The following is a 23,005-nucleotide window of genomic DNA, read 5'->3' as shown; positions in this document are numbered from 1 at the left end:
TGTTGTAACAATGAGTATGCCTTAAATATTTTTTATCTAATAGCATCACCTTAAATGTATATACATGTACGTGGCTTTATTACACTGATCATGCAAAAATGTATTAAAAATGTGTGTTCAATATCATTTCAAACATTATTACCTAGTACAAAAATAAATTGAAATACCTCTCAGATTGCACTATTGCTCATATCAATTTCTCATAAAGTTTCATGTGAGAGGGGGATAACCCACTCTCTCGTGTCCCACGTCATTTTCTAAACATTTTACTTTGTAAAAAAAAAACAATTTGAAAAGATCCCTCAGACTGTGGAGGTGGGTCATTCAAGCTTTCTGTGTGTGTGTGTGAGAGAGAGAGAGAGAGAGAGAGAGAGAGAGAGAGAGAGAGAGAGAGAGAGATGTACTGAAAGCCGCGGTTCACAAGATCACACTTATCATCCGAAATTTCGGAGATTCCGTAAGTAATAACGGCTCCCTAATGGACTTGTTTGGCGAGGTATAACGATGGTGCTTCGTACAAGACGCCTCCTAAGTTTGGTTCTATCTGATATGGAGAATTCAAAACTGCTTTCGTTTTACAGTTTAAAAACTCTTGCAAATGTTGTTAAAGATACGGAAATTTGTGTTCGGGGTTTTATTATCCCTGATGCAAATAGTTTATCATACAGTCCGGCCTACAAAACACTTATCACATTCGACTTATACCTGGACACACCAGATTGCTATGAGTGTTTCGAGGCTTTCATCGTTTCAGTCTGCTACGATATACTAGTAGTTTGGCTGGCTTGGTGAGTCACGGTTGCTCAGACAGACCGTTGAGGGCGCATCACAATTCGGTTGTGGAAAGACCTGAGTAGCAAATGAGGTGCAGTGAGTGAGTCTAATCTGAACTCAACTCTTTTCTTTTATAGAAATAACTAGATCCAAATATGTCAGAACTCTAGTGGCAACCTGCAAAGTTCCGGCTTTTGATATTTGAAACGTTCAGTTCTGAAATAAGATGGTATAGGCGTACACGTTGCAGCGACTTTCAAGCCAAGCAGCATTCTAAGATTATGAAGTCGCTTTTCTGAGAATGTTTAAAGTTTGGGAGTCAGGCATGGAATAAAGAATAATCATTTGTACTACAGCGTGTTTGATCAATACTATCTAGCCATTTGTAAAACGTAATGATGTGTACCCTAAACTGTATACATTTGTTTTCTTTTGCATAATCTGGAATGGTGTATATTACATTAAGAGAAACAATATTTTTTATTTTGCAGAGTGTTGACTCACCTTTTACATTATGGGTCTCTATTCTGTCGTTGACATTGTCGCTTACTTAAGTAAACATGGCAGCAGACTCTTAACCTTGGGCACTCTCTTTCGCTAAATAACGAAGATTGACGTCAGGAGAGAGATATAACTTGACATCGTGAGATGGATTTGCTAATTCTTGCCATTTTCAATTCGCTATTTCAAAATAAATGTTTATAGTCCAGTTGTCTCTTATCTTTGAAAATCTCCTCCAGTTCTGCCATCATCCTCTGTTGAAAGGATATCGGTGCACCTGCTGATGAACGGACCTTCAATGTTTCTTTAAATTTTGATAAGAAACATTGTACATTCATTTGATACGTTTACCGAAAGAATCAATTATTAAAGTGGCTAAACACGTAGGTGATTCGCCTGTGTACCCAGAGTCGTTCATCACCGCTCTATATTATGAATCTGGATGTCACAGAAGGAGCCAAAACGACGTTGACCGGATATTTCAGCATTATAAGCATCGCCCTCTTTCAATTAATGTTATCAACTTTTCTTGACACCTCTTCATGCAAGTGTATATAATTGGGGCTTACTATTTACGCCCATTTATAGTAGAGCGAAAATTATTATGATAAATTTTAGGATAGATATTATGGAAATATTCAGGATAGATGAATACATCCAAAAGTATTTTGCGTATTTTGTTAACTTTTGCATCAACTTACAACGCTAAATTTGACAACTCTTCGATATATTCTTGTAACCAAATTTTGCAAGACAAGATTATGATAGCAAATCGTCTCGTAAAATGTTTTTTTTCCCAACAAGACCGAATATGGACTGTGTCATGCAGCTGATACAGAACATAGAGTGCAATCTTTTCGAACACTGTCATCCATTTTCAAACATTTACAAGCGTAACTTAGAAATAATATACGGTTGTATATTTTATCGCCAACATGTACATTTGTCATGTATTATATATTGTTATAATACCTTCCTTACATTTTTATGATATATTATTGTGCTTATAGCTCTATAATACACAAACACCCATGCGATATCTTGCAGGGTTACGTATTGTCGTTTTCTTGATAACCAACTCAAAAGTTAACCCTCGCCCTATCACAAGCAAGATACAACCATTTATGTGAACCTGCGTTCCGAGGACTGTACGTGTACCTTTACTTGTGTTGTTGTGTACTCGAATCTGGGGTAAGCTGTATCTACAGCGTTTGCCGCCCATCAGCGTACATTTGAACGAGGACATCCCATCTTGCGTCGAGAGAACTTGGCAGTCACTCCAGCATCCGGTGAACAACGATGAGACCGAGAAAAATGCAAAAACTGTCATTTCTTACACACACGGGTCTTAACGGAGAAGAGCCAACATTGTAGCTATGACTCCCATCGCCGCTATAATAATGAATCATTGCATGTCACTTAATAGTGCATAATTATGATGTTATTAACTGCACAGGTATGATTAATTTGTTGTCCTCTAACTCCTCACTACAATTTGACATCAGCACAATGTTATGTATTTAATATGGCGTTTTTAGTTACATTTCAAAAATCAAGTGTGAAGTTACAATACGTTTATTGAATATTAGCAAAAATGCAGTCTGAGTGATGACATTCGAACATACAAAAGCTTGCATTATATTAACATTGAGGTCTGATATTGAACAGAGCAGAGTGATGTAATTTTGCACGACAAGTATACTTTGAGGACTTAGACTTGATAATACCACGACGTTTTCATATCATTTATATTGTTTATAATGTAGCTGTTAGTCTCTACTTTGTGAAGTTCATGTCGCATTTGAGACCATTATTCTACAGTGACGACATCCCAGGCTCCAACAACTGAAAAGTCTACTCGTCAACATGAGAAAATAGCCTAGACGATTATAAAAGGGCAATAGGCCCTATAGCCTAAGCTTATGTAAATTATGTTGTTGTCGTAAGATGAATTTGTATTTGCTTTCTGAGCATATCAAAACTTGTATACATGCCAATACTTGAGCTAGATAACTTTTTATTGTTATGCATTGCACTCAGTTTAGTGACTGTCCACTTTATAGGACGTGGTTCACATGAAAGACGAATGGCTCTCTAAATGAGCTAAGCTTATGGACTGGTAGCTTCGAAAGCACAGAGAAGGAAATATGTATGTTGACAGACACAACGTCTGTTCTGTTTGTGCTGCTGGAGAATGTAGCTGACAAGATGAATTCAGTCAAGGTGATTTCAATGTTAGGCCATTTAAAGAACATTTTTCGTTTGCCGTCCTTAGATTTTTGAAAAACCTACCAGCCAGCCAGGGGAAAAAAAGACAAAAAACACAAGTGTATTAACATAAGCTCAATTTTTATTAGGATTCTTTTTGGGAAAATATTGTTTTTATTTGTGATAGTGTTAACATTGTGTTTGTTTTCTTAATTTTATCTAAAAACTTACCAGCACGCGGACGGCAAACAAAGAATTTTATTTAAAGCGCCTTATCAAAACACACTACAAGCCGTCGAACGCAGTTTCTATCCAGCTGTAGCTCTTTCATTTTTATTCGGAACGGTCGCTAGAGGGCGCCTGCCTGGCCGCAGGGTGTTTGACCTGGTTTGACCTACAATTAAAATGGCGGATCTGTGTGTATGACGTGCGATCTACGCGATTTTACTCTGATTTTGACGAAAAAGAGGTTTTTGTCGAGGCATTCTTTGTGAAGACTGTGCAACTCAAAAAGCTGAGGTACCTTTGAATGCGTTGAGGGAACCGGATTACAAAAAGAAACAGACTTCAAATACGCGGATCATACCTCTCGGCCAGGTAAGAACGTAAATTTCTCACTGATATCAGCAGGAGCGTATACTTCCGTGTATTTGGCATTGGGTTTTTTTGACCGTATTATTGCTTGTCTGGCCAATAAAATTGCATACTAGTATAATTATTTTCCTCCGGTTACTGCCAAGGTAATCTTCAAGCCATTAAGTACGAATATCGTCCTCTGTTGAATATTTCGAGTTCAGTGCGATGGAGTAGAAGCAGTATACGCAGCGTAGTTCAAATGGGGTCATTCGGGGTCATACCGCAGAATGACCGATAAAACCGGTGTCTCGCTGTGTTGACCTTCAGTTCAGTAATTTGTTAGGTTTTTACTCGATCAATGCATTTCTGATGGCTACTTGCAACCTTTAGAATGCTGCCCCCCCCCCACCCCCACACACCCCGAACAAATTATGACAGCATTTGCTGTGGAAACGCAGCTAGTGTGGCGGGGTAGTGCGTCTATGTAGGTCGAAAGGAACTCTGATTATTGCTCATTCCTTCTATCCTTTTGTGAACGAAATCTCTGGTTCATTTACATATTTCGTTTGATTTTCCAAGGACTACCCAAGATTTTCATTCTGGCAGCAGACTCTGACTTCCATTGATATGCTAATAAGAACGACATGCATGAGGACATGAATAGAGAGAGGGCAGGTCAGAGTGAAACTGTGGAGTAGACCTTGGAAAATCAGCCGAAATATGTAAGCGAACCAGACATTTTGTTAACAAAAGGATATGGAATGAGCATATAAATCAGAGTTCAGACAGGTAAGCTTACAGGTCATTTTATTGAATTACGCTCACTTTGGTTCATTTTACCATTGAAAGTCCCGACCAAAGCCAGGTCATCGAGATTGACCCATTTTCGCTACGACGTGGCCCGAAGCTACCCATGGCAGGGTTGACCTTTTGATGACCTGCATAGATGCAAGCTACCCCGCAACAGATAGCTGCATTTCCACAGCTATGACAGCATTTAACTTCCGTCATGGTATCACTGTTTTAAGTATATTTTTGACTTAGTTACAGTATAATTTTTTTTTTTCTGTGAGACCTACGTGATTTTGTAAACTCTAGTTGTCTATCCATGTTTTGGCAGAACAATTACCGGCGTGGTTACTCTACCCTACCTTGTGGCAAGTTGTGCTAGTCAATGTGAACCACAAAACTGCCATGCATCCATGCTCTTTTCATCAGGTTGGCACTACTGCTGAGTATTACACTGCACACATGTGACAGATTTTCGGAGTTAATTACCTTACATGTAAATTTATATACCATTGAATGTGCCATCATAAAATGCTATCAGAAATTCTACACCATAGAAGACTGCTGGTTCTGATTGTACGGTATATTTCACTATCTCAATCCCAAAATTATTTGCTACCTTTATGTTTGTGTGTATGCACTGTGTGTCTTCAGATTGAGTACTTCTTCCTGTTGATGATAAAAAAACTATTGCCTGCACTGTAGAAAACAAAATTATAATACCATCTAAAAAGTATTAGGATGTAACTCTTTTTCATATCTAAACTTTTGTTCATACAGGTAATGACAGCAAAATGACTTCCATATTCCTGGCTGAAAGATGGTCCCGTGTTGGAGACACAGTGTCAGCTCTCAACTGTCAACTTGCAAGCCTTGCAGCACAAAACAGACAAAAGAAGATCTGCTGTGTTGTTTTGAAGGCAACTGAGGAAGAAATGAAAGATGCTGCTGACTGTGGAGTTGAACTCATACCACCATGTTTGAATGAGGACATCAAAGACGCATTTGGCAATGATGAGCCTTGTTGCAAATGGCTTTTGTTACCAGAAAGCTACTTCTTAACTCTCACAACACTAGAAAATGTTGAATATATCATTGAGCACGTAAAGTCATCAACCTCATACCTCTTTGCCTCCGCACTGAGAAAACGTTGTTTCAAAGATGCAGACGTTGTCTTGATAAACCATGGATCTCCATCAGCTGATTTGAGAGACAAACACTTGAAATTTGCTGAAGCAGCAGACACTGTTTTCTCAGTTGGACCAACAGTCTTTGAAGAATACAAAAAACTTTACCAACCGACCAAAATGCAAATGAAGCATGCAGTATATCTTCCAAAACCAGAGATGGCCTACTTTGGTCTAAATGTTGACCAAATAGCCAGAACGAGCAGCTTAAAGCAAATGCTGACATTGATAACAGACAAAAAGATTGAGTCCACAAGGTTCAAAGTTCTCTCTGCTGCAGTGGGTCAAACAGCTGACAGGTTTCAATTTATGTGTACAAAGATTCCAAAGTGGTTTGTTCGTGCACCCTCAGCAGCTGATCTCAAAAGTACTAAAACCTATCTTACTGACAATTTAAACTGTACATACATAGAACCAAACACTTATCCCCCTTACGGCTCTCAAGATGAAATTTACGGGGACCTTCAACAAAGCAATGTACTTGTAATACCACCTGATGAGCCGTTTAGAATGGAGGCATTGTGGGCCATAGCTGCTGCACTTCCTGTGTTGGTTCCAAGGAGAACTGCCATGGCAGTGTTTCTTGAAAAGTACTTTGATGAGAGAGCAAAGTACTTTCTTTATGAACCTAATGTTGCTGACTTGTCAGCCGAGATAAGTAAGATGCTGAACAGAACTGAGACTGTTAGCGTAACCAGGAAGTTGAAGGTTGCATTCCAAAGTCACCCTGAAATCAATGGAAGCTCTGAAGACTTTAAAGTCTATTTACTAAAGCCCCCTGTCATAACGCTGGAACAGGTAGGATTTGCAGTGCCTGTAACAAGAATAGGGATGGTGACTTAAAAACATGTTTCTCCCAATGTAGCTGTATTCAAATCGCACAAAGTGTAACAAGATTACAAAAGAAATTGAGCTTGAAAACATATGCCATTTACATAAAAATGCTGATAAAAAGCAGACCCGTATTGTTAATCACTCTATTTTTAAAGCACATGTTCACACACATAGGCTAATGTCATAGCGATGTCTGTCTGTCTGTGTCTGTCTGTGTCTGTCTGTGTGTCTGTCTGGCTATGCATCCGATATCTCAAAATCGGCTCATCAGATCATAATTAAATCTGGTACATAGATTCAGTTTCTCAATGGCAAGAACTGATAAGGTTTAGGTGGGTGTGGATTGCTTACCTTTTGCTCATTTGCATAGTTAATGATTTTAGAAAACACTGGATATACTTTAAGAACGACTGCACAAAATTTGATGAGATTCGCTACAAATGTTGATCAGACCAACACATTTCAGCTGTGAAAGGTATTAAGGGGTGACATGAAAGATTATTGCTAATTTGCATATTTAATGAACTTTCCTGATTAGGATATATATCTGAATTGACCTGACCAAAGTTGATGAAACATGCTACATATCTTGAGGATACTATGTTATAAAACATTTTTGAAAGTCATAAAGCATTTTCACATTAGCCAATTCCAAATTTGCATATTAAAGAACTTTCCTAATAAGGGATATTTATCTTAATTGACTTGACCAAAGTTGACGAAACTTCCTATGTACATTAAAGATACTATGATACAACATTTTTGAAAGTCATTAAACAGTTTTACTTCAGCCAATTCCTAATCTGCATATTTTATGAACTTTCCTTAATAGGGATATATCCTAGCATTTACTTGATAAAATTTAGAAAAACATGCTGTGTACATTGATGATTATACCAGGTTAAAACAATTGAAAGTCATTTAGCATTTTTGTGTAAGCTAATTTGTAATTTGCATATCTAATGAGCTTTTACAGTTTGGCATATATAGCCTCCACAACTTGACCAAAGGATATTACATTTGCTACAAAAAGTGGTGATACATTGACAGAAGTCAAAGAACGTTATTATTTTTATTTTAGCTGATTACATATTTGTGATACTTAATGATCTTTAGAATTAATCTAATGTGAATATTGTTTATTATGTTGATCATAAAACTTTCAATAAAGTTGCAAACATGTGGCAAAGGTTCAAATTTTCACAGACAGCAATATACCGTATAATGAGCATTTATAGTTCATATCTGGTTTCTTGCAGTTGCTAAAGCTCTTTCACCTCGACAATCAACTGATGATGGTATAGGTTCTATTGAAGACACATTTTCTCAACAATCACTCTCTCCTCAGCCAGGTAAGCACAACAGCTATAACTCTATTGATATTTCAATTTGAATGCATGCTATAAATGCTGATCACATCTTACAAGTTAGTGACAGGTGTGATGCGATTGTCATTGTCACAAGTGTCAGTACGGCCAAACCAAGTCCGCATAATTAATCTTGAATAGACTTATACTATATGAGTGGATTCTATAGTCATTTCATAACAGATGATTTTCACATCAAACTGAACATTCGATCATGGCAGTTAAATTTAAACTGTTATGTTGTTTGTTTACATTGTCAAGTTCTCATCAAAGATTGCCGTAAAACACAGTCCCGCCACCCACTGTAAACAATGTTTTCAAAAAAAAAAAAAAATCATGACTTAGATGGGGTTGTCATGACATAGAACATTCAACAACCAGAGTATTAATCAATATTTTTTGTCAGGCCAGGACACACATTGATTTGTTGACGTAGTATTACAGGTCAATATTTGCGCATTGCATCTGTGCGGAGTAATTATTAACATTTTTACATGATAGGGGAGATTCCGTTTAAAAAGAACATTTTGAATGACAGGCTAAGGTATCACTTTTTTATTCTCGGCCCACTCATGTCCATATCAAATTGTCTAAAGTGGAATAAAGAATGTTTTAATTTAACTTTTAAACATAGTGGCAATGTTGATTGGTGGGTGGGAGTTAAGAATCTTGAGGGTTATCATTATCACTTTTCTTTTGCTGTGAAGGTGAAAAATATAATACGGATTCAGTATATTTTTTTTTCATTATTTGCTCACATTTGGTATATGTATATGGACTTTTCTAAGATTTGTTAAGATTTGTTAACATTGTGGTGAAATTTTCATATTTCTATTTTTGGGACAATTTTCACATTTAAGGTCAAAATTCATTTTCTCTGAATTATTATTCTGATTGCTTTAAATTGTGGTGAATTTTTTATATTTGTATTTTTTGGCAATTTTACTATTTTTTGTCAAAAAAGCCCATATTTTCAGAAATTAATTAGCTCGCTTATCTGATTAATTTAAACTTGGTATGCATGTTCCAAGGGGTAAACTTAGTACAGTATGTTCAAATAGTGATAAAAGATGCAAGTTGTATTTTTGAGACAATTTTCACTGTTTTAAGTCAAAAATGCCACATACAGTATCTTATTCTTCAATTTCTCTAGTTGAATTGCATGAACTTTAGAACTGCTGTATTTCATGCCTTTGTAACTGATGTGTAGGTGCCTAAACTAAATTGGACTAGTTCTAATGTAGTAATCATTAGTAAGAAGTACGCGGATTAAAAACAATGAGCAACAAAAATGTACACATTGGGAAAATGTCAGTAACTGTGAGTCGGAATAACCCATATTGGTGATATATTTACAGAAATACAACCAAAGAATTCAAAGTCAATAAGAAGTTGTTTTCTAAACATTCCTGCTTGATGAATTTACAAATATTGTTCACATTAATTCCATATCGGTAGTACAATATCACAAGAGGATATTAGTATTTAGGTTTGGTACTCCTAATTTTAATGTACCAGGCTTGTGTATGTGTGTGTCCACTGCAATAGTTACCAACAATTACATAATTCGCCTTTGTATCTGATGGACTATGCATTAAAATGTCTTCAGATACACTTGGTATTTCGATTACCACAAGCTAAAGCCTAGAAAAAGCTATTAAATGTTCAATATACACTAACTCTGGCCTGCCACATTGAATGTGAGCCAAGTGTCATAGACACAGTTTTATTAACTTGTGGTGAAAAACTTTTTTATATTGAACGTTGTTGTTTGGTGTAACACTTCAAAAAGTCAATTATTTGGTCTATTTCTTTTGCAGTGAGTCCTGAGGCACCTTGTCTTTCACACGAGGCTTCAACAAAACCACCCCAAAGTGCACCAGTAATACCAAGGAAGTGGCCATTTATGCCAAGTAAGCTATTCAGCCATAAGACCATTGTGCATGGTTTAGTTTATATGTATTTATGTTTGAGGTGGTGAATTTCAAAGTGAAAAATTTTAAGGGGTGCTAAATGGACAGTTTTCAACACCTTTGTTCAACCGTTCCTCTCCTATTGGAATTGTGATATCACTAATTTGCTTTACTCAAGGATGATTTGAACTGTTGCAAAGTGCGCCCTCAGAGTTGTATAAAGTAGTTTTTGTTGTTACACACTTCTGACAAAAGACTTTCCATATAAATAGACTTCAACTCAATTAACAAGATGAAACAAAAAAACAAACAAAACAAAACAAAACAAAACAAAAACTGAAAAACCAAATGAGACTAATTTTGATTTTCAGACAGTATGTTATAGTTAATTGGTTGACAAAAATGTACCAGGGTGCTTTATTGAAATGTTGATGAAGAAGGAAAATGACCCAACCATATCTCTCCTGACAACATAACAAACCTTGTCAAGTAGGACATCAGTGCTTTCAGGAAATGATGAAACATTTTTGTTCTTGAAATTATGATTCTTAGATTTGATATTTAGGGTCACAAAATCTAGAGACAACATGTGTGCCACCCTGCTTTGTACTTCTTTACTATCTTAATACCCCTAGAGGCTTAATTGTATTTCTTGTAGACTAATGGGCTTCTTTCAAACTTGGCACAGGGATGATAATGGCATACATATGATCAATACAATACAATGTCATGTCTGTCCATGTTACACACGTTACTGTTGTGGCGACAATTTGCCCTCCTCCGTAAACAAAGAAATTATTTATCTTAAAAATATATTTTTAGATGACACACCTGTAGTACTGTCCACCCACTCAACTTTTAGATTCAGATTTAATAATTTAATTTTTTGACCTTATTGTCACAAAGTGGTTTACACTTTACTGTGGAATGACTCAAATGCATAGTCATGTTCATTAATTGTTAATTTACATATTTACTGCACGTTAATCCTCATTAGAGTGATATGTTCAGAAACACCTCATCAAATTTTATGAAACTTTGTACAGATATTGATCTCACAGTGCTGCAATACAACTCATTTACACATTGCGGTATTATTATGAAATGTGGTACACGTGATAATCTGTCAGTGTCATAATAGAACGTAAAATGTTTGCAAAATCCAGTCGATTTATTATACCGTACGTCGACTTATTAGCTCACATTTGGTATGTACCGGTATATAAATACCAAAAAGAGCTTATATGGTGAGTCGGTGGCATCTGTATGTCAGCATGTATGTATGTATGTACCGTATGTATGTATGTTTTAATGACCTTTTGTAAATACGGTAGGGTGGTAGCCCACATCATTTTAACGTTTTCGTGGCAGTCCATATTGGTTTTTCATTGTCACCAGCATGGAACTCATCTTTAATCACAGACCCAATTAACCAACAGGACTCTATCCTCTCAAAGGACCAATAATCAAAGTACCCAGTAAACAAGGGGGAATGAGTCATCAACCATGACTTGTAAAAATAAATTAGAGAATTTAGTATTTGTGTTTGTGGGCATTATTTTTCATTCTCTGAATTAACTATTTTAATCACTTTGACATTTGGTATGCATGTACTCAGAGGCAACTCTAGTTGGGTGTCTTCAGATTTGGTATGCATGATCCTAGGATCATTGCCATATTGGCATGAGAGTCAATTATGCCATGTCAGACACATGACTAAGTCAAGTGTCTGATGCAGCACAAACGGCACAAATGCTGACACAAGCAAGGAACAGGCGATATTGGGCCATTTAAAGAAATTTCTTTGTTTGCCGTCTTTGAATTTTTGTAAACCTACCAGCCAGCCAGGCAAAAAAAAACACACACAAACAGAAACACAGATTTATTACGATAAGCTCATTTTCAGTTTGGTTTCTTTTAAATAATATTTTATTTGTAACAGTGTTATCATTGTGTTTGTTTTCTTAATTTTCCCTGAAAATCTACCAGAACGCGGATGGCAAACAAAGAATTTTATTTAAAGTTCCTTGGGTAATAACTAATTTATCATATACCCATGCCCAGCACTTTATGAATGATAGGAAAAACATTACATTGTCAGGCTTTACTGCCATTTCGCCATACGCATAAGTATTGATATATTTGTGTAAACTGGCTTTATTCATAAACTATATGAATAAGTTGTCAAAACATTCAACAAATCCTCAATATCTCAGTGAACACTGTGAGAAAAGATGCTAGCTTTCAAATGTATTTGCACATCAAGAACTTTTAATGGTGCGATACATTATTGCAGTCGTAAAGAATTAAAATCTCTCCTCTGCTTTCAATCTTTCCCAATTTCGATTGCTCTGGAATGTTGACGGAATGAAGAGCGGCAGCCAGTTTTTGTGTACACTGAGAGACAACAGATGTTGTGCGCAAGACACAACTATTATGCCAGACAGTTACAACCTGTTCTTGTTTACTTGTAGACAGTGCAGTGTGAATGGTAGAATGTTTGCAAAGGCTTGTCTAAAAATTACAACTCACTGGAAGACATTACAGTTTCAAGATGTTATGTATGTATGTGTGTGTGTTTGTCTATCTGCCTCTCACATTTATCTTGAATGTATTATGTCAGTCAGTTAGAAAATATAATTTTAACATGCTTTTATATTGTCAATACTCGAACATGATAATACCAAAACAACATGGCTTTGTTGAAAAACAATCAGAACTGAATGCATTCATACCGGTATGCATAATAACTAGGGATCACACAAATTAGATCCATTTAAAATGATGAGTAAATAAAGCTTTTAGGTTAGTTTTCCCATGTGCAGCTTCCAGTTGCTGTTGCAACAGAAGCAATAAAGGTAGAAGCTGTTCAGTGTTCACTGTTTCTCTGTCTGTCTGTCCATCTGTCAGTCTGTCTCTACCGGTATGTGGATTCGTATGTGTTTTGTTCTTTCAGGGGCTATGATATTCCCGATGACTTCTTTCTCAAATAATCCTCCTAAAAAACTCACAATATCTTATGTACCAGTACATTAGAAGTGTGTATCTTCCAAGAATCAGCAAGTTATTGTTGTTAGTATCCATCGTCTTTCTTTCCATAGGTTCAGAAGTTATGGAAATTGCAACGCAATCTATGCCTGAAATGCGTGAATGTACAGATGTTGAAGCAGTGAGGCCACAAATCCCAACAGAGACAGTGGATTTGGACCCAGAAACGTTGTTAGAGTCCCCAACATCAGGTCTAACATCTTTACAAAATTCTTTTTATGTCAATTGTGTAATTTTCATTCAAACTGTAATATGCTATTACTTCCAGGATTCAGTCACTATATTACGTTAAGACAACAAAGATACTTACTGGGATAAACTTCATATTTGGGATGTGTTTCCTTTTTAGCTCACATTTGGTATACCAATGTGAGGTAATCGTATAAGCTGAATCAGTTCATTTGCATCCCATTTGCATGTCTGTATGTATGTATGTATGTATGTATGTATGTATGTATGTATGTATGTATGTATGTATGTATGTATTATGTCCGTCCACATCAAAAACAGCTAAACGGCAGAACCTACTGTCTTAGTATTTGGTGTACAGGTGCACCTAAGGTGGAGATGTGAATTTGTTCAAATGAACTTGTCAGTGTCAAAAATATGCAAATGAGGGGGAAAAAAGGAAAAACCGTGCAAATTGCTAAAACTCTGTAACCGTTGGTCAGATAGGGTTGAAACTTGGTGTGCAGGTTCCTTTAGATATTCTAATGCAGGTGTGTAAAATTTAGGATGAAATTTGCATGTTCCTATTTTTCAGGTAATTTTTTCAGTTTTTAGTAAAAAAATGTTTAATTCTGAAACCATTCATCTGATTGCTCTGAAAGTTGGTATACATGTTCCTCAGGATGACATCAGTCAAGTGTATACAAATTGAATTGAAATATTTATATTTGTAATTTTGGGCAATTTTCCGAATTTTTGGTCAAAATTTTTTTTATTCAAGAATAACTAATCTGAAAGCTCTGATATTTGGTATACAGGTTACTAAGGTTGATCCAAATCAGTTTGATGAATATCGTGAAGATATCTTGAATTTTATATTTTTGCTGAATTTTTTGGTTATTTTTCTCATTTTAAGTAAAATTTCTTCTTCTCTGAAACCGCTAGCCCAATTGCTCTCAAATTTGGATTGGATGTTTGCAAGGGTGTTACCCTTCTAATTGTTGAAATTACGACAAAATTGGAAATATAACTGTTTTGGGGCAATTTTGTTATTTTTGGTCAAAAAATCGTAAAAAATATTTTCATTTTTAAGCCCCTTGACAGATGGCTTTTACATCTGGTGTACAAATGTCCAGGGATGACAATAGTTAGATATGTGGAAATTGTCGTGAAATATACAAATTTGTATTTTTAAGACAATTTTGTCATATGGTCAAGAAAACTTGTTCTCAAAATTACTTGTCTGATAGCTTTGTAATTTGGTACAAAAGTCCCGAGGGATGTTATTAGATAAATTTTCTGCTCAAAGTGTTGTGAAACCCCCAAATATTTATATTTTAGGTAATTTTCTTTTGTGACCTTAAATGACCTACCGGTACACCCAACCAAGGATTTGTTGTGAGACAGTTTCGAAGGCTGTGAACATAATTTTGTCTTGTTTAATATCAATTTGTCGTAAAATTTGATCCTGAAAACAGAGCTGAGGTAAATTTTTTCATTGCGAATCAATTTTTGCAACTTTCGCATGTAAGACACACAAGAACTGATGAGCAATTTGGATCCAGGATAATTCCAGATGTCATAATTCCCCCCCCCCCCCACAGTGGAAGGAATTTCACTATCTGTAACTGATTTAAGTGCTGTTTACATTTGAATGATAGCACTCATAGTATTAATTAAAACATCCGCAAAGTTGTAAATATACTGCCAGCTGGTCTTATGTAAACATGATCAAGGGGTGGAACATTTGATATTCAGGAGGGGGTAGGGGATAGAAGATTGATGAGGTAGCATTCCTTTTTAAAAGATCCCTTTTATATTTTTTCCTACATGTACCGGTACTCTTTTTTCCCCACTCTCCCACCTTTTCTTTTTGTCAAGCTTCTCTGGCTAATTTTTTGTTGACATTTGCTTATGTATGTAGGATCTGCTTGTCCCATTGCCATAGAAGTTGATATGCATGTTCCTAAAGATGACCTCCAGTACCTAAGTTGCAGACCTTATTTGCTTTTGTCATTCTTGTTTTTCTGGTTGATCTTTGGTACCCATACTGGTAATATGTACCAATTCTGATAAAATGTGAGCGACACCGTATAATTGCGGTATTTTTTACATTATCTCATTGTCCTACCAAATTTATGTCACTCAGCTGAAGGAATATTTGACCATACTATGATATAAACCATATTTAAAAATAATATAACCTGTAACAACAGGGTTTTGTTGAAAGCAATGCGAACTTAGATGGGTGTTAAACCATCCTATCTTTGATAAACTGCAAAAAAACTAATTTTTTTGTTTATGATAGCAAGATTGTCAGTTGAAGTTCCAACGGAGGCAAAGGAGACCCTCCTTTCGTCTTCAAGTGCTGAAAGGAATTAGCTCAATACCATGTCAGTGTTTCCGCTGCCGCTTGCTAGACAGTCAAATGGCGAATAAAACGTCGGATTGGCGAATTGTTTTGAGCCCCTCTTCGCCAAACTGGCGAACCCAATTTCTCAGAGGCCGTTTCGCTGATCAACTGTACTAGTGCAGAATGCACTGACACGGAGATTACAGCTGTGTCTTGCCGTGGCCGATCAGTTCTATACACAAACAACGAAATGTAAAATACACTTTCAAATACACAAAACACACTAAATGCAAATAATTAAGATATGAATAATGGTGGAGTTGCTTTTCTGATTACATAGGGGTCAATTCCTCAATTGCAACGACAAAATAGACATATTACATTTATGGTTGACAAGTGTTACATTATGGGTGATTTTTTTTATTACATTTATGGTTACAATTTATTACAATTGTGGTTGGTGTTTTTATTACATTACGATATTACATTTATGGGTGCATTTTATTACATTCATGGAGATTATTACATTTATGGAGGTTACACGTGGAACTTTGCAGGAAAGTTTCAATATCTCAACTGATGTACCGGTACTTGAATTACTGGCACAGGAAATGGTGACCAATGAGAAAAGCATTTTCATTGTATTTGATCATAATGTATCAATGATAGACATTATGCCTCCTCCCTATAGAAAGCCCATGGTCTACAGTATTTTAGCCCTGCTACAATATGTCTCACCATGGATATACAAAACTAGCTGGTCTCACATGCTTAGAAGGTGCTGGTCATTGTCATGATGACTATCAAAATTTGCACACGACTCTGAGAATGAAACAGGTTGTCATAGCTCACCAAACTGAAAATATTCCGTTATACCTGTTTTCTTTGGGTATTGGGTGTGCAAGTAGTCACATCAAATGACTAAGAATTCACTTCATGTGCAGAATCTGAAAAAATAGCTTTTTCTTGTCTGGTTAATGAAAAAATATCTCTAAATTAAAGTATGCATGGGCTACCAGCCATTGCCACTAGGCTACCAACTTCAGAAAATGGTAGCCCAAGTGGACTACCAGGGAAAAATGTTAATTCTGAGCCCTGTCAGTGTATATTATGAAAGTGTTGCCACCACATGCATCAATTGTACACATTGACATACACGTTTTTAGAATGTAAAACATTCAGTTTAACAAATACTTTATTCATCCTATCCCACAGGTCTTGTGTTTAATTTTGAAGGAAATCCATCTGCCAGCCAGTATGGTAAGTATTCTTTATGCAATGCTGCAGGTAAAACTCTTCTTAATCAAGTATCTACTTCTTTTCTGTGTTTATTCATAAATTGATTATAACTGTGCAAGTGCTGTGTGTCTAATCTTTGTTTCTTTCTCACACAGTCAAATGCAAAATTTGTCATGAAATGCTGATACAGAGTCCAATAATTTAACGAGGACAACTTGTGTATCACCAAAGTATTTTTTGGATTTATAACAGGTTGAAATATGATCTTGTTGAAGTGGAAAAAATATGCTAAACAAAAAACAGTAAAAAACGAAACCTCAGGAATTACCAGTCTGCTTGCTTGAATTTTGCTATGGATACCCTAAGTATAATTTATGTGGCTTTCTTTGTTCATATAGTAATATCTTCAGTTTTCTAAGTTGGTTTCTGCTTCATCTTCAGTGACTGATGTTGTCCATCATGCCAACATCATTCAGGAAATTGCTCCTTCTCAGACACTGCTTATTGTGCTTTCACATAAAGTTTATAGATCTCAATGAATAATGTCATTCAGATTTCCTGAAAATGTTGCAAAACCATGTGTATTGTAGATATTTAACATTTGTTATTTGTAGTAAAAGCCGGGCCGCTCTCATTTTCACCCTTGATGTTTTTGTAACATTACACACAATAAAGGATTTGCTTGATTTCATCCACAGTTATTCCACAAGAGAAATAACTTATGGATCATATTTTCAGGGCAGAGAATATTAATTGTTTATCCAGTGTTCATTATTTTGGTCTAGCCTCATTAAGAAGGAATAGGTTTACACATACATGCGCATAACTGAATAAAATTTTTGTGATATTGTTACAGAGAGCATTTTTGATCCGAGACAATCTCCTAGACATACCATACAAATGGTAAGACCAATCATTATCCATGGATCTGTGGGTGGTATGGCAGTTTGGGATCACAACGCTGTTCATGTAGGGAACAACTCAGTTTCAGAACAAACCTCATCATCATTTCTTGAGCAAGATGATGATGGAGGTTAGTGTAGTTTTTGCATTTACTAAATATGTAATTTGCAATTGTTTCAAGTTGTTTTTTGCCCTTGAAAAGCATCCTTCTATACAAAGATACAAGCATTTTTATATGTAAGTACTAAGTCTTATGCATTGCAACACAACTTACATACTGGCATGTTTTTTATATAAATGAGGAACAGAAATTCCGGTTTCAATAACAATACAGTAACTGCACCCTGAGTTCACACATAGAAGCTGTTAGATTGTAACCTTACACAGCAAACAAAAATACTGAAAAGTCTCACAGCACTTTGTCTTTAAATTTTAGCTTGGTATGGTGTGAATATGTTGTTTAAATAGAAGTATTTCTTGAAATAGAAAGATAACGTAACATCAGTGTATAGTATGCAAGTGTTGCTACATTGTACCACATGCAACAAATGTACTTTGACATACATGTACTGTTTTCAGAATGTAAACATTCAGTTTCACAAATACTTTTATTCATCCTATCCCAAAGGTCTTGAGTTTACTTTTGAAGGAAGTCAATCTGCCAGCCAGTATGGTAAGTATTCTTTATGCAATGCTGCAAGTATCTATTTCTTTTGTTTATGTATTCATAAATTGATCATAACTGTGCAAGTGCTGAGTGTCTATTCTTTGTTTCTTTCTCAAATGCAAAATTTGTCAGGAAATATTCATACAGAGTCCAATAATTTAACGAGGACAACTTGTGTATCACCAAAGTATTTTTTGGATTTATAACAGGTTGAAATATGATCTTGTTGAAGTGGAAAAAATATGCTAAACAAAAAACAGTAAAAAACGAAACCTCAGGAATTACCAGTCTGCTTGCTTGAATTTTGCTATGGATACCCCAGGTATAATTTATGTAGCTTTGTTCATATAATAATATCTTCAGTTTTCTATTAAAGTTGGTTTTTGCTTCATCTCCAGTGACTGATGTTGTCCATCATGCAAACATCGTTCAGTAATATTGCTCCTTCTCAGACACTGATCGTTGTGCTTTTACGTAAAGTTTATAGGTCTCAATGGAGAATGTCATTCAGATTTCCTAAAAATGTTGCAAAATTATGTTGTATCGTAGATTTTTAGCTCACTTTGGTATATGTATATATACCAAAGAGAGCTCATATGGTAGGACGGCAGCTTCTGTATGTCTGTATGTAAGTATATGCAGATGTATATCTGTCCACATCAAAAACTCCTAAACCGTAGCACCTACCCTTAGTATTTGGTGTACAGGTGTACCCAGGGGTGGAGATATGTATTTGTTCAAGAACATGTCAGTGTCATAATTAATGCAAAAGAAGTAAAAAAGGGGAAAGTCTTTCAAATTGCTAAAACTCTGTAATCACAGACCATATTGGGTTGAAACTTGGTATGCAAGTTGTTTATGATGACTTAAGTTACATTTGTTCAAATTGTGGTGTAATTATGACAGCTGTATTTTTGGGCAATTTTTCCCGGTTTTGGTAAAAAAATCATCTCCTCTGAAGCACTCGTCCCATTGCCTTGAAATTTGGTACACATGATAATGGAGTTGGCCTCTGTCAAATTTGTTCAAGTTGTGGTGAAATTTTCATATTTGCATTTTTGGAGCAATTTTTATCTCATATTGGTATGTGTAAAATACAGAAAAAGAGCTCAAATGGTGGCGTCTGTATGTATGTATGTATGTATGTGTGGATGTAGGTCCGTCTCACGCAAAAGCTCCAAAACAGCCGCACCAACAATCTTAGTATTTGGTGTACAGGTCGACCCAGGGGTTTAGATGTGACGTTGTTCAAATGAACATGTCAGTATCAAAAATATGCAAATGAGGTAAGAAAAAGGGGATCCTGCAAATGTGCGGGAGTTATGGTATTAACTGAAACAGCCTACACATCTGAGTCAGAGGTTTATGACCTTTAACCTATGTAGTGTACCTATTATGTGTAGGAGTGGTGGCAGTGACTGAAACAGGCTACTCCACTGACCTTGAGTCCTCCTGTCATTGTTCATGAACTGATACATATTGGCAGAACCTGCTGAAACCATTAAGGACTGTGTTGAAACATTCCTCTGCTAAGTCTGTTCCTAAAGTTGACCTCCAGCACCTAAAGTTTCAGACCTTATTTACTTTTGTCGTTCTTGTTTTTCTGGTTGAAACATTTCTTGATGGACCAATTCAAACCAATAATATGAGCACACTGTCCCTTGATGGTATTTTTCCCATTTTTGGTCCAAAAATCATTTTCTCTCTATTAACTTTTCTGATTGCATTGAAACTTGGTGTGCATGTACCTAGAGGCATACCCGCGGTACTTAGTGGAGCCTCTTCGAATTGTGGCGAAATTTTCATATTTGTATTTTACGGGAAATTTTCCCATTTTTGGTCAAATATCATTTTCTCTGAAATCGCTCGGCTGATTGCTTTGAAACTTGGTATGCATTTTTCAAGGGGTAAACTTAGTTAAATATACTCTCTCTGTTCTGCCACATCGAAATAAACGTGAGCTCGGTGTCATTGATGGTATTTTGAATATTTATTTTACTATTTGTAGTAAATGCCCCTCACTTTGACCCTTGATGTAATTGTCACAATTAAAGTCAATACAGGATGTGCTTCATTTCATCCAACAGTTCATACATATTCACCATCAAAAGTAGGAGATCCGGAGTCCCAGCAACCAGTCACTTTAAAGGAGAGAACAGTGACAAGTATCCAGGAGTTAGAACCTGGGCCTGGTATCACTAGATCATCAAAGACTGTCCACTCTTCAACTTCACGAGAAGATGGCATACCATCATGCATTTCAAAAGTTTGTAGACGACATCTTGAAGAAGTGTACAGTATACGGTTTGAGAAATACACCGCAGTGACATTGTACCAGAAGTTTGAGTTAGAGATGAATGTCTATGTTCCGTTGAGATTTAGAGATGTAAACAAAGCCTTACACAAACAGGTTGACATCCCACAGGATCAGTTAGATCTCAGTACAGATCAGAGAATTGTCATTTATGGTGGGTCTGGTCAGGGAAAAACAATTTTCTGTCAGCATATTGTGTACACCTGGAGTAAAAAGTTTGACAAGCAGACAGAAACAGAAAGTAAGTGTAATAAGTTGAGTAAATTTGACCTTTTGTTCTATTTAGAGGGTAAACGAATTAGTAGTGGGATGTCAATTATAGATGCTGTGTTTGATCAGTTGCTTCCATGGGCTGAAATCATTGGTATCGGAAGAGTAGATTTAGAGCATTGGATTCAGGAAAACCAGGAGAAGGTTTGTTTCATAGTTGATGCTTTAGATGAGGTGCCAAGCACAAACCATGGTCTCAGTAAGTTCATCAACCTTGAGTACCTTGTCAAAACACATGCCATATTCACAGCCCAAAATCTTCCAGTCATAAAATGTCGGAAATATTATGGAGTGTGTACCTTTGTTGGAGAAGATGTGAGTGAGTACATTAGATTATTCTTCCAAAAAGATCAAGGGCAAGGTAAAAGGCTACAAGAGCTGCTGCAGTCAAACTGCAAGTTGCGTTGCATCATGTCCAGTCCCCTATTTTGCCTTCTTATGTGTGTGCATTGGAAATATGATGAAGACAAATTTAAGCTTGCTTCCGAAACTGAATTTTCGAGAAAATCTTTCATTCATCGTTAACAAAATACAGTAAAACTCACACCATCTCTAAAACACAACTCAAACAGAGATGTTTTGTCAACTATTCCCTTGCTTGGAAAGGTATAAGAGAAGGCAAGCTGACTTTTACGGAGAAGGAAATTACATGTGAGGTAGATGAAGAGAAAATTGAGGACAATGTTACTGTTTGTGATGTAGTTGGTCTTGGGTTTTTGGTGACAATTGTTAGACATTCCAAAGAAGGCCTCATTTATTCCTTCACTAATAGCATGTTTCAGCAACTGTTGGCCGCCATGTATGTCAAGGAAGTCAACAAGAATAGTACATATGATGAGTGTTGGTCTTGCGGGAAATCACAGGAAAGCCGACAAAGCATGGAAAATGTCTGCGTTTTCCTTGCAGGTTTCTTGGAGATCAAGCAGCCCCATTCTTTGATGCATTTGGTCGGCAATACAAAGCATTGATGGAGAATGAAAATGCTCCGAGAGAATGTGCCTACAGATGCATCCTGCTAGTGTGCAGATGTCTTGCACAGAGTAAATCTCCTCACAACTACACACATTCTATCGTAAGTAGTCTGTCTGAACAAAAGCGAGTATTTTTGAATGTCTTCCGGCAGGATCTAGCCGACCACACTTTGGTGGCGCTGTCCTACATGCTTAAATCTGATCATTGTAGAAAGAATAAATGCCATGGAGTTATTCAGTCCCTACTGCTTTCAAATTTTGAAGAAGTTGAGGGCTGTGGGCTGCAAAGATTCAGTGAAGCACTGCAGAACTGCAAATGGCTGGAGGAACTAGATCTCTGCTTGACCTCACTGTCTTTTGATAGGTGTAGCCGGATAATGAAAGCTGTAGCTCTGAATAGAAGTGTGAAGAATTTGAGTATTGAAGTCTATCTTGACAGCATGGAAGAGGAAGCTATATTGACCATTCCTAAAGTACTGGAAACTAAAAAACTTGAAGCTCTGAGATTATTTGCAGTCTTTGTGAAGCAGTGCCCCCAAAGCTGCAAAGTAGCTCGGCAGAGCAAAGCTGCAGGTGATCATGGGCAGGAAATCTGTCCGAAGAGGCAGGCAGTTGGAAACTTTGTAAAAGCCTTTGCAGAAGCTCTGAAGCAAAACAGAACATTGAAGTCTCTTATCTTGACAGATTGTTTCTTCAATGATTGTCCTAACTCTGATGAACTGAAATTAGCCATTTTGAACCATCCTGAGCTGGTTTCTCTGTCTGTGTCTGGTCTCTTCAACGGGTCAGGTCAAATCAGTGCAGATGGAATGAAAATACTGTCTGATATCGTCAGATTGCGCAAACTATCCAAGTTTACCCTGTCCTTAACAACTTTATCACCAAGTGCAGCTGAGTATTCTCAGTCCAACAGTCAAGTTGAA

At 36.4% G+C, this 23,005-nt stretch overlaps 2 protein-coding genes across 2 annotated transcripts; both read left to right on the top strand.

Moving 5' to 3' along the window:
* Positions 1 to 3,871: 3,871 nt before the first annotated feature.
* On the top strand, positions 3,872 to 10,364 carry LOC139124128 (uncharacterized). Its single transcript, XM_070690271.1, has 3 exons — positions 3,872 to 4,080; positions 5,629 to 8,221; positions 10,057 to 10,364. Exon 2 carries the CDS (start codon positions 5,643 to 5,645, stop codon positions 6,876 to 6,878), a length of 1,236 nt encoding a protein of 411 aa, XP_070546372.1. The 5' UTR covers positions 3,872 to 4,080; positions 5,629 to 5,642; the 3' UTR covers positions 6,879 to 8,221; positions 10,057 to 10,364.
* Positions 10,365 to 13,256: 2,892 nt separating this feature from the next.
* Positions 13,257 to 21,958, top strand: LOC139124126 (uncharacterized). Its single transcript, XM_070690270.1, has 5 exons — positions 13,257 to 13,388; positions 16,934 to 16,978; positions 17,814 to 17,990; positions 18,489 to 18,533; positions 20,615 to 21,958. Exons 1-5 carry the CDS (start codon positions 13,262 to 13,264, stop codon positions 21,634 to 21,636), a joined length of 1,416 nt encoding a protein of 471 aa, XP_070546371.1. The 5' UTR covers positions 13,257 to 13,261; the 3' UTR covers positions 21,637 to 21,958.
* Positions 21,959 to 23,005: the final 1,047 nt, after the last annotated feature.

Source organism: Ptychodera flava, assembly GCF_041260155.1.
Source record: "Ptychodera flava strain L36383 chromosome 23 unlocalized genomic scaffold, AS_Pfla_20210202 Scaffold_23__1_contigs__length_28996876_pilon, whole genome shotgun sequence".
Taxonomy (NCBI): domain Eukaryota; kingdom Metazoa; phylum Hemichordata; class Enteropneusta; family Ptychoderidae; genus Ptychodera; species Ptychodera flava.
The sequence above is the reverse complement of the archived record's forward strand: the minus strand, read 5'-3'. Positions and strand labels throughout refer to the sequence as shown.

Excerpts from the sequence above, each read along its gene's own strand:
- LOC139124128 (XM_070690271.1), top strand. The coding sequence starts at position 5,643 with ATGACTTCCATATTCCTGGCTGAAAGATGGTCCCGTGTTGGAGACACA.
- LOC139124126 (XM_070690270.1), top strand. The coding sequence starts at position 13,262 with ATGGAAATTGCAACGCAATCTATGCCTGAAATGCGTGAATGTACAGAT. Across the intron at positions 13,389-16,933 it reads GTTAGAGTCCCCAACATCAG|GTCTTGTGTTTAATTTTGAA; the intron begins GTCTAACATCTT and ends CCTATCCCACAG. Across the intron at positions 17,991-18,488 it reads TGAGCAAGATGATGATGGAG|GTCTTGAGTTTACTTTTGAA; the intron begins GTTAGTGTAGTT and ends CCTATCCCAAAG.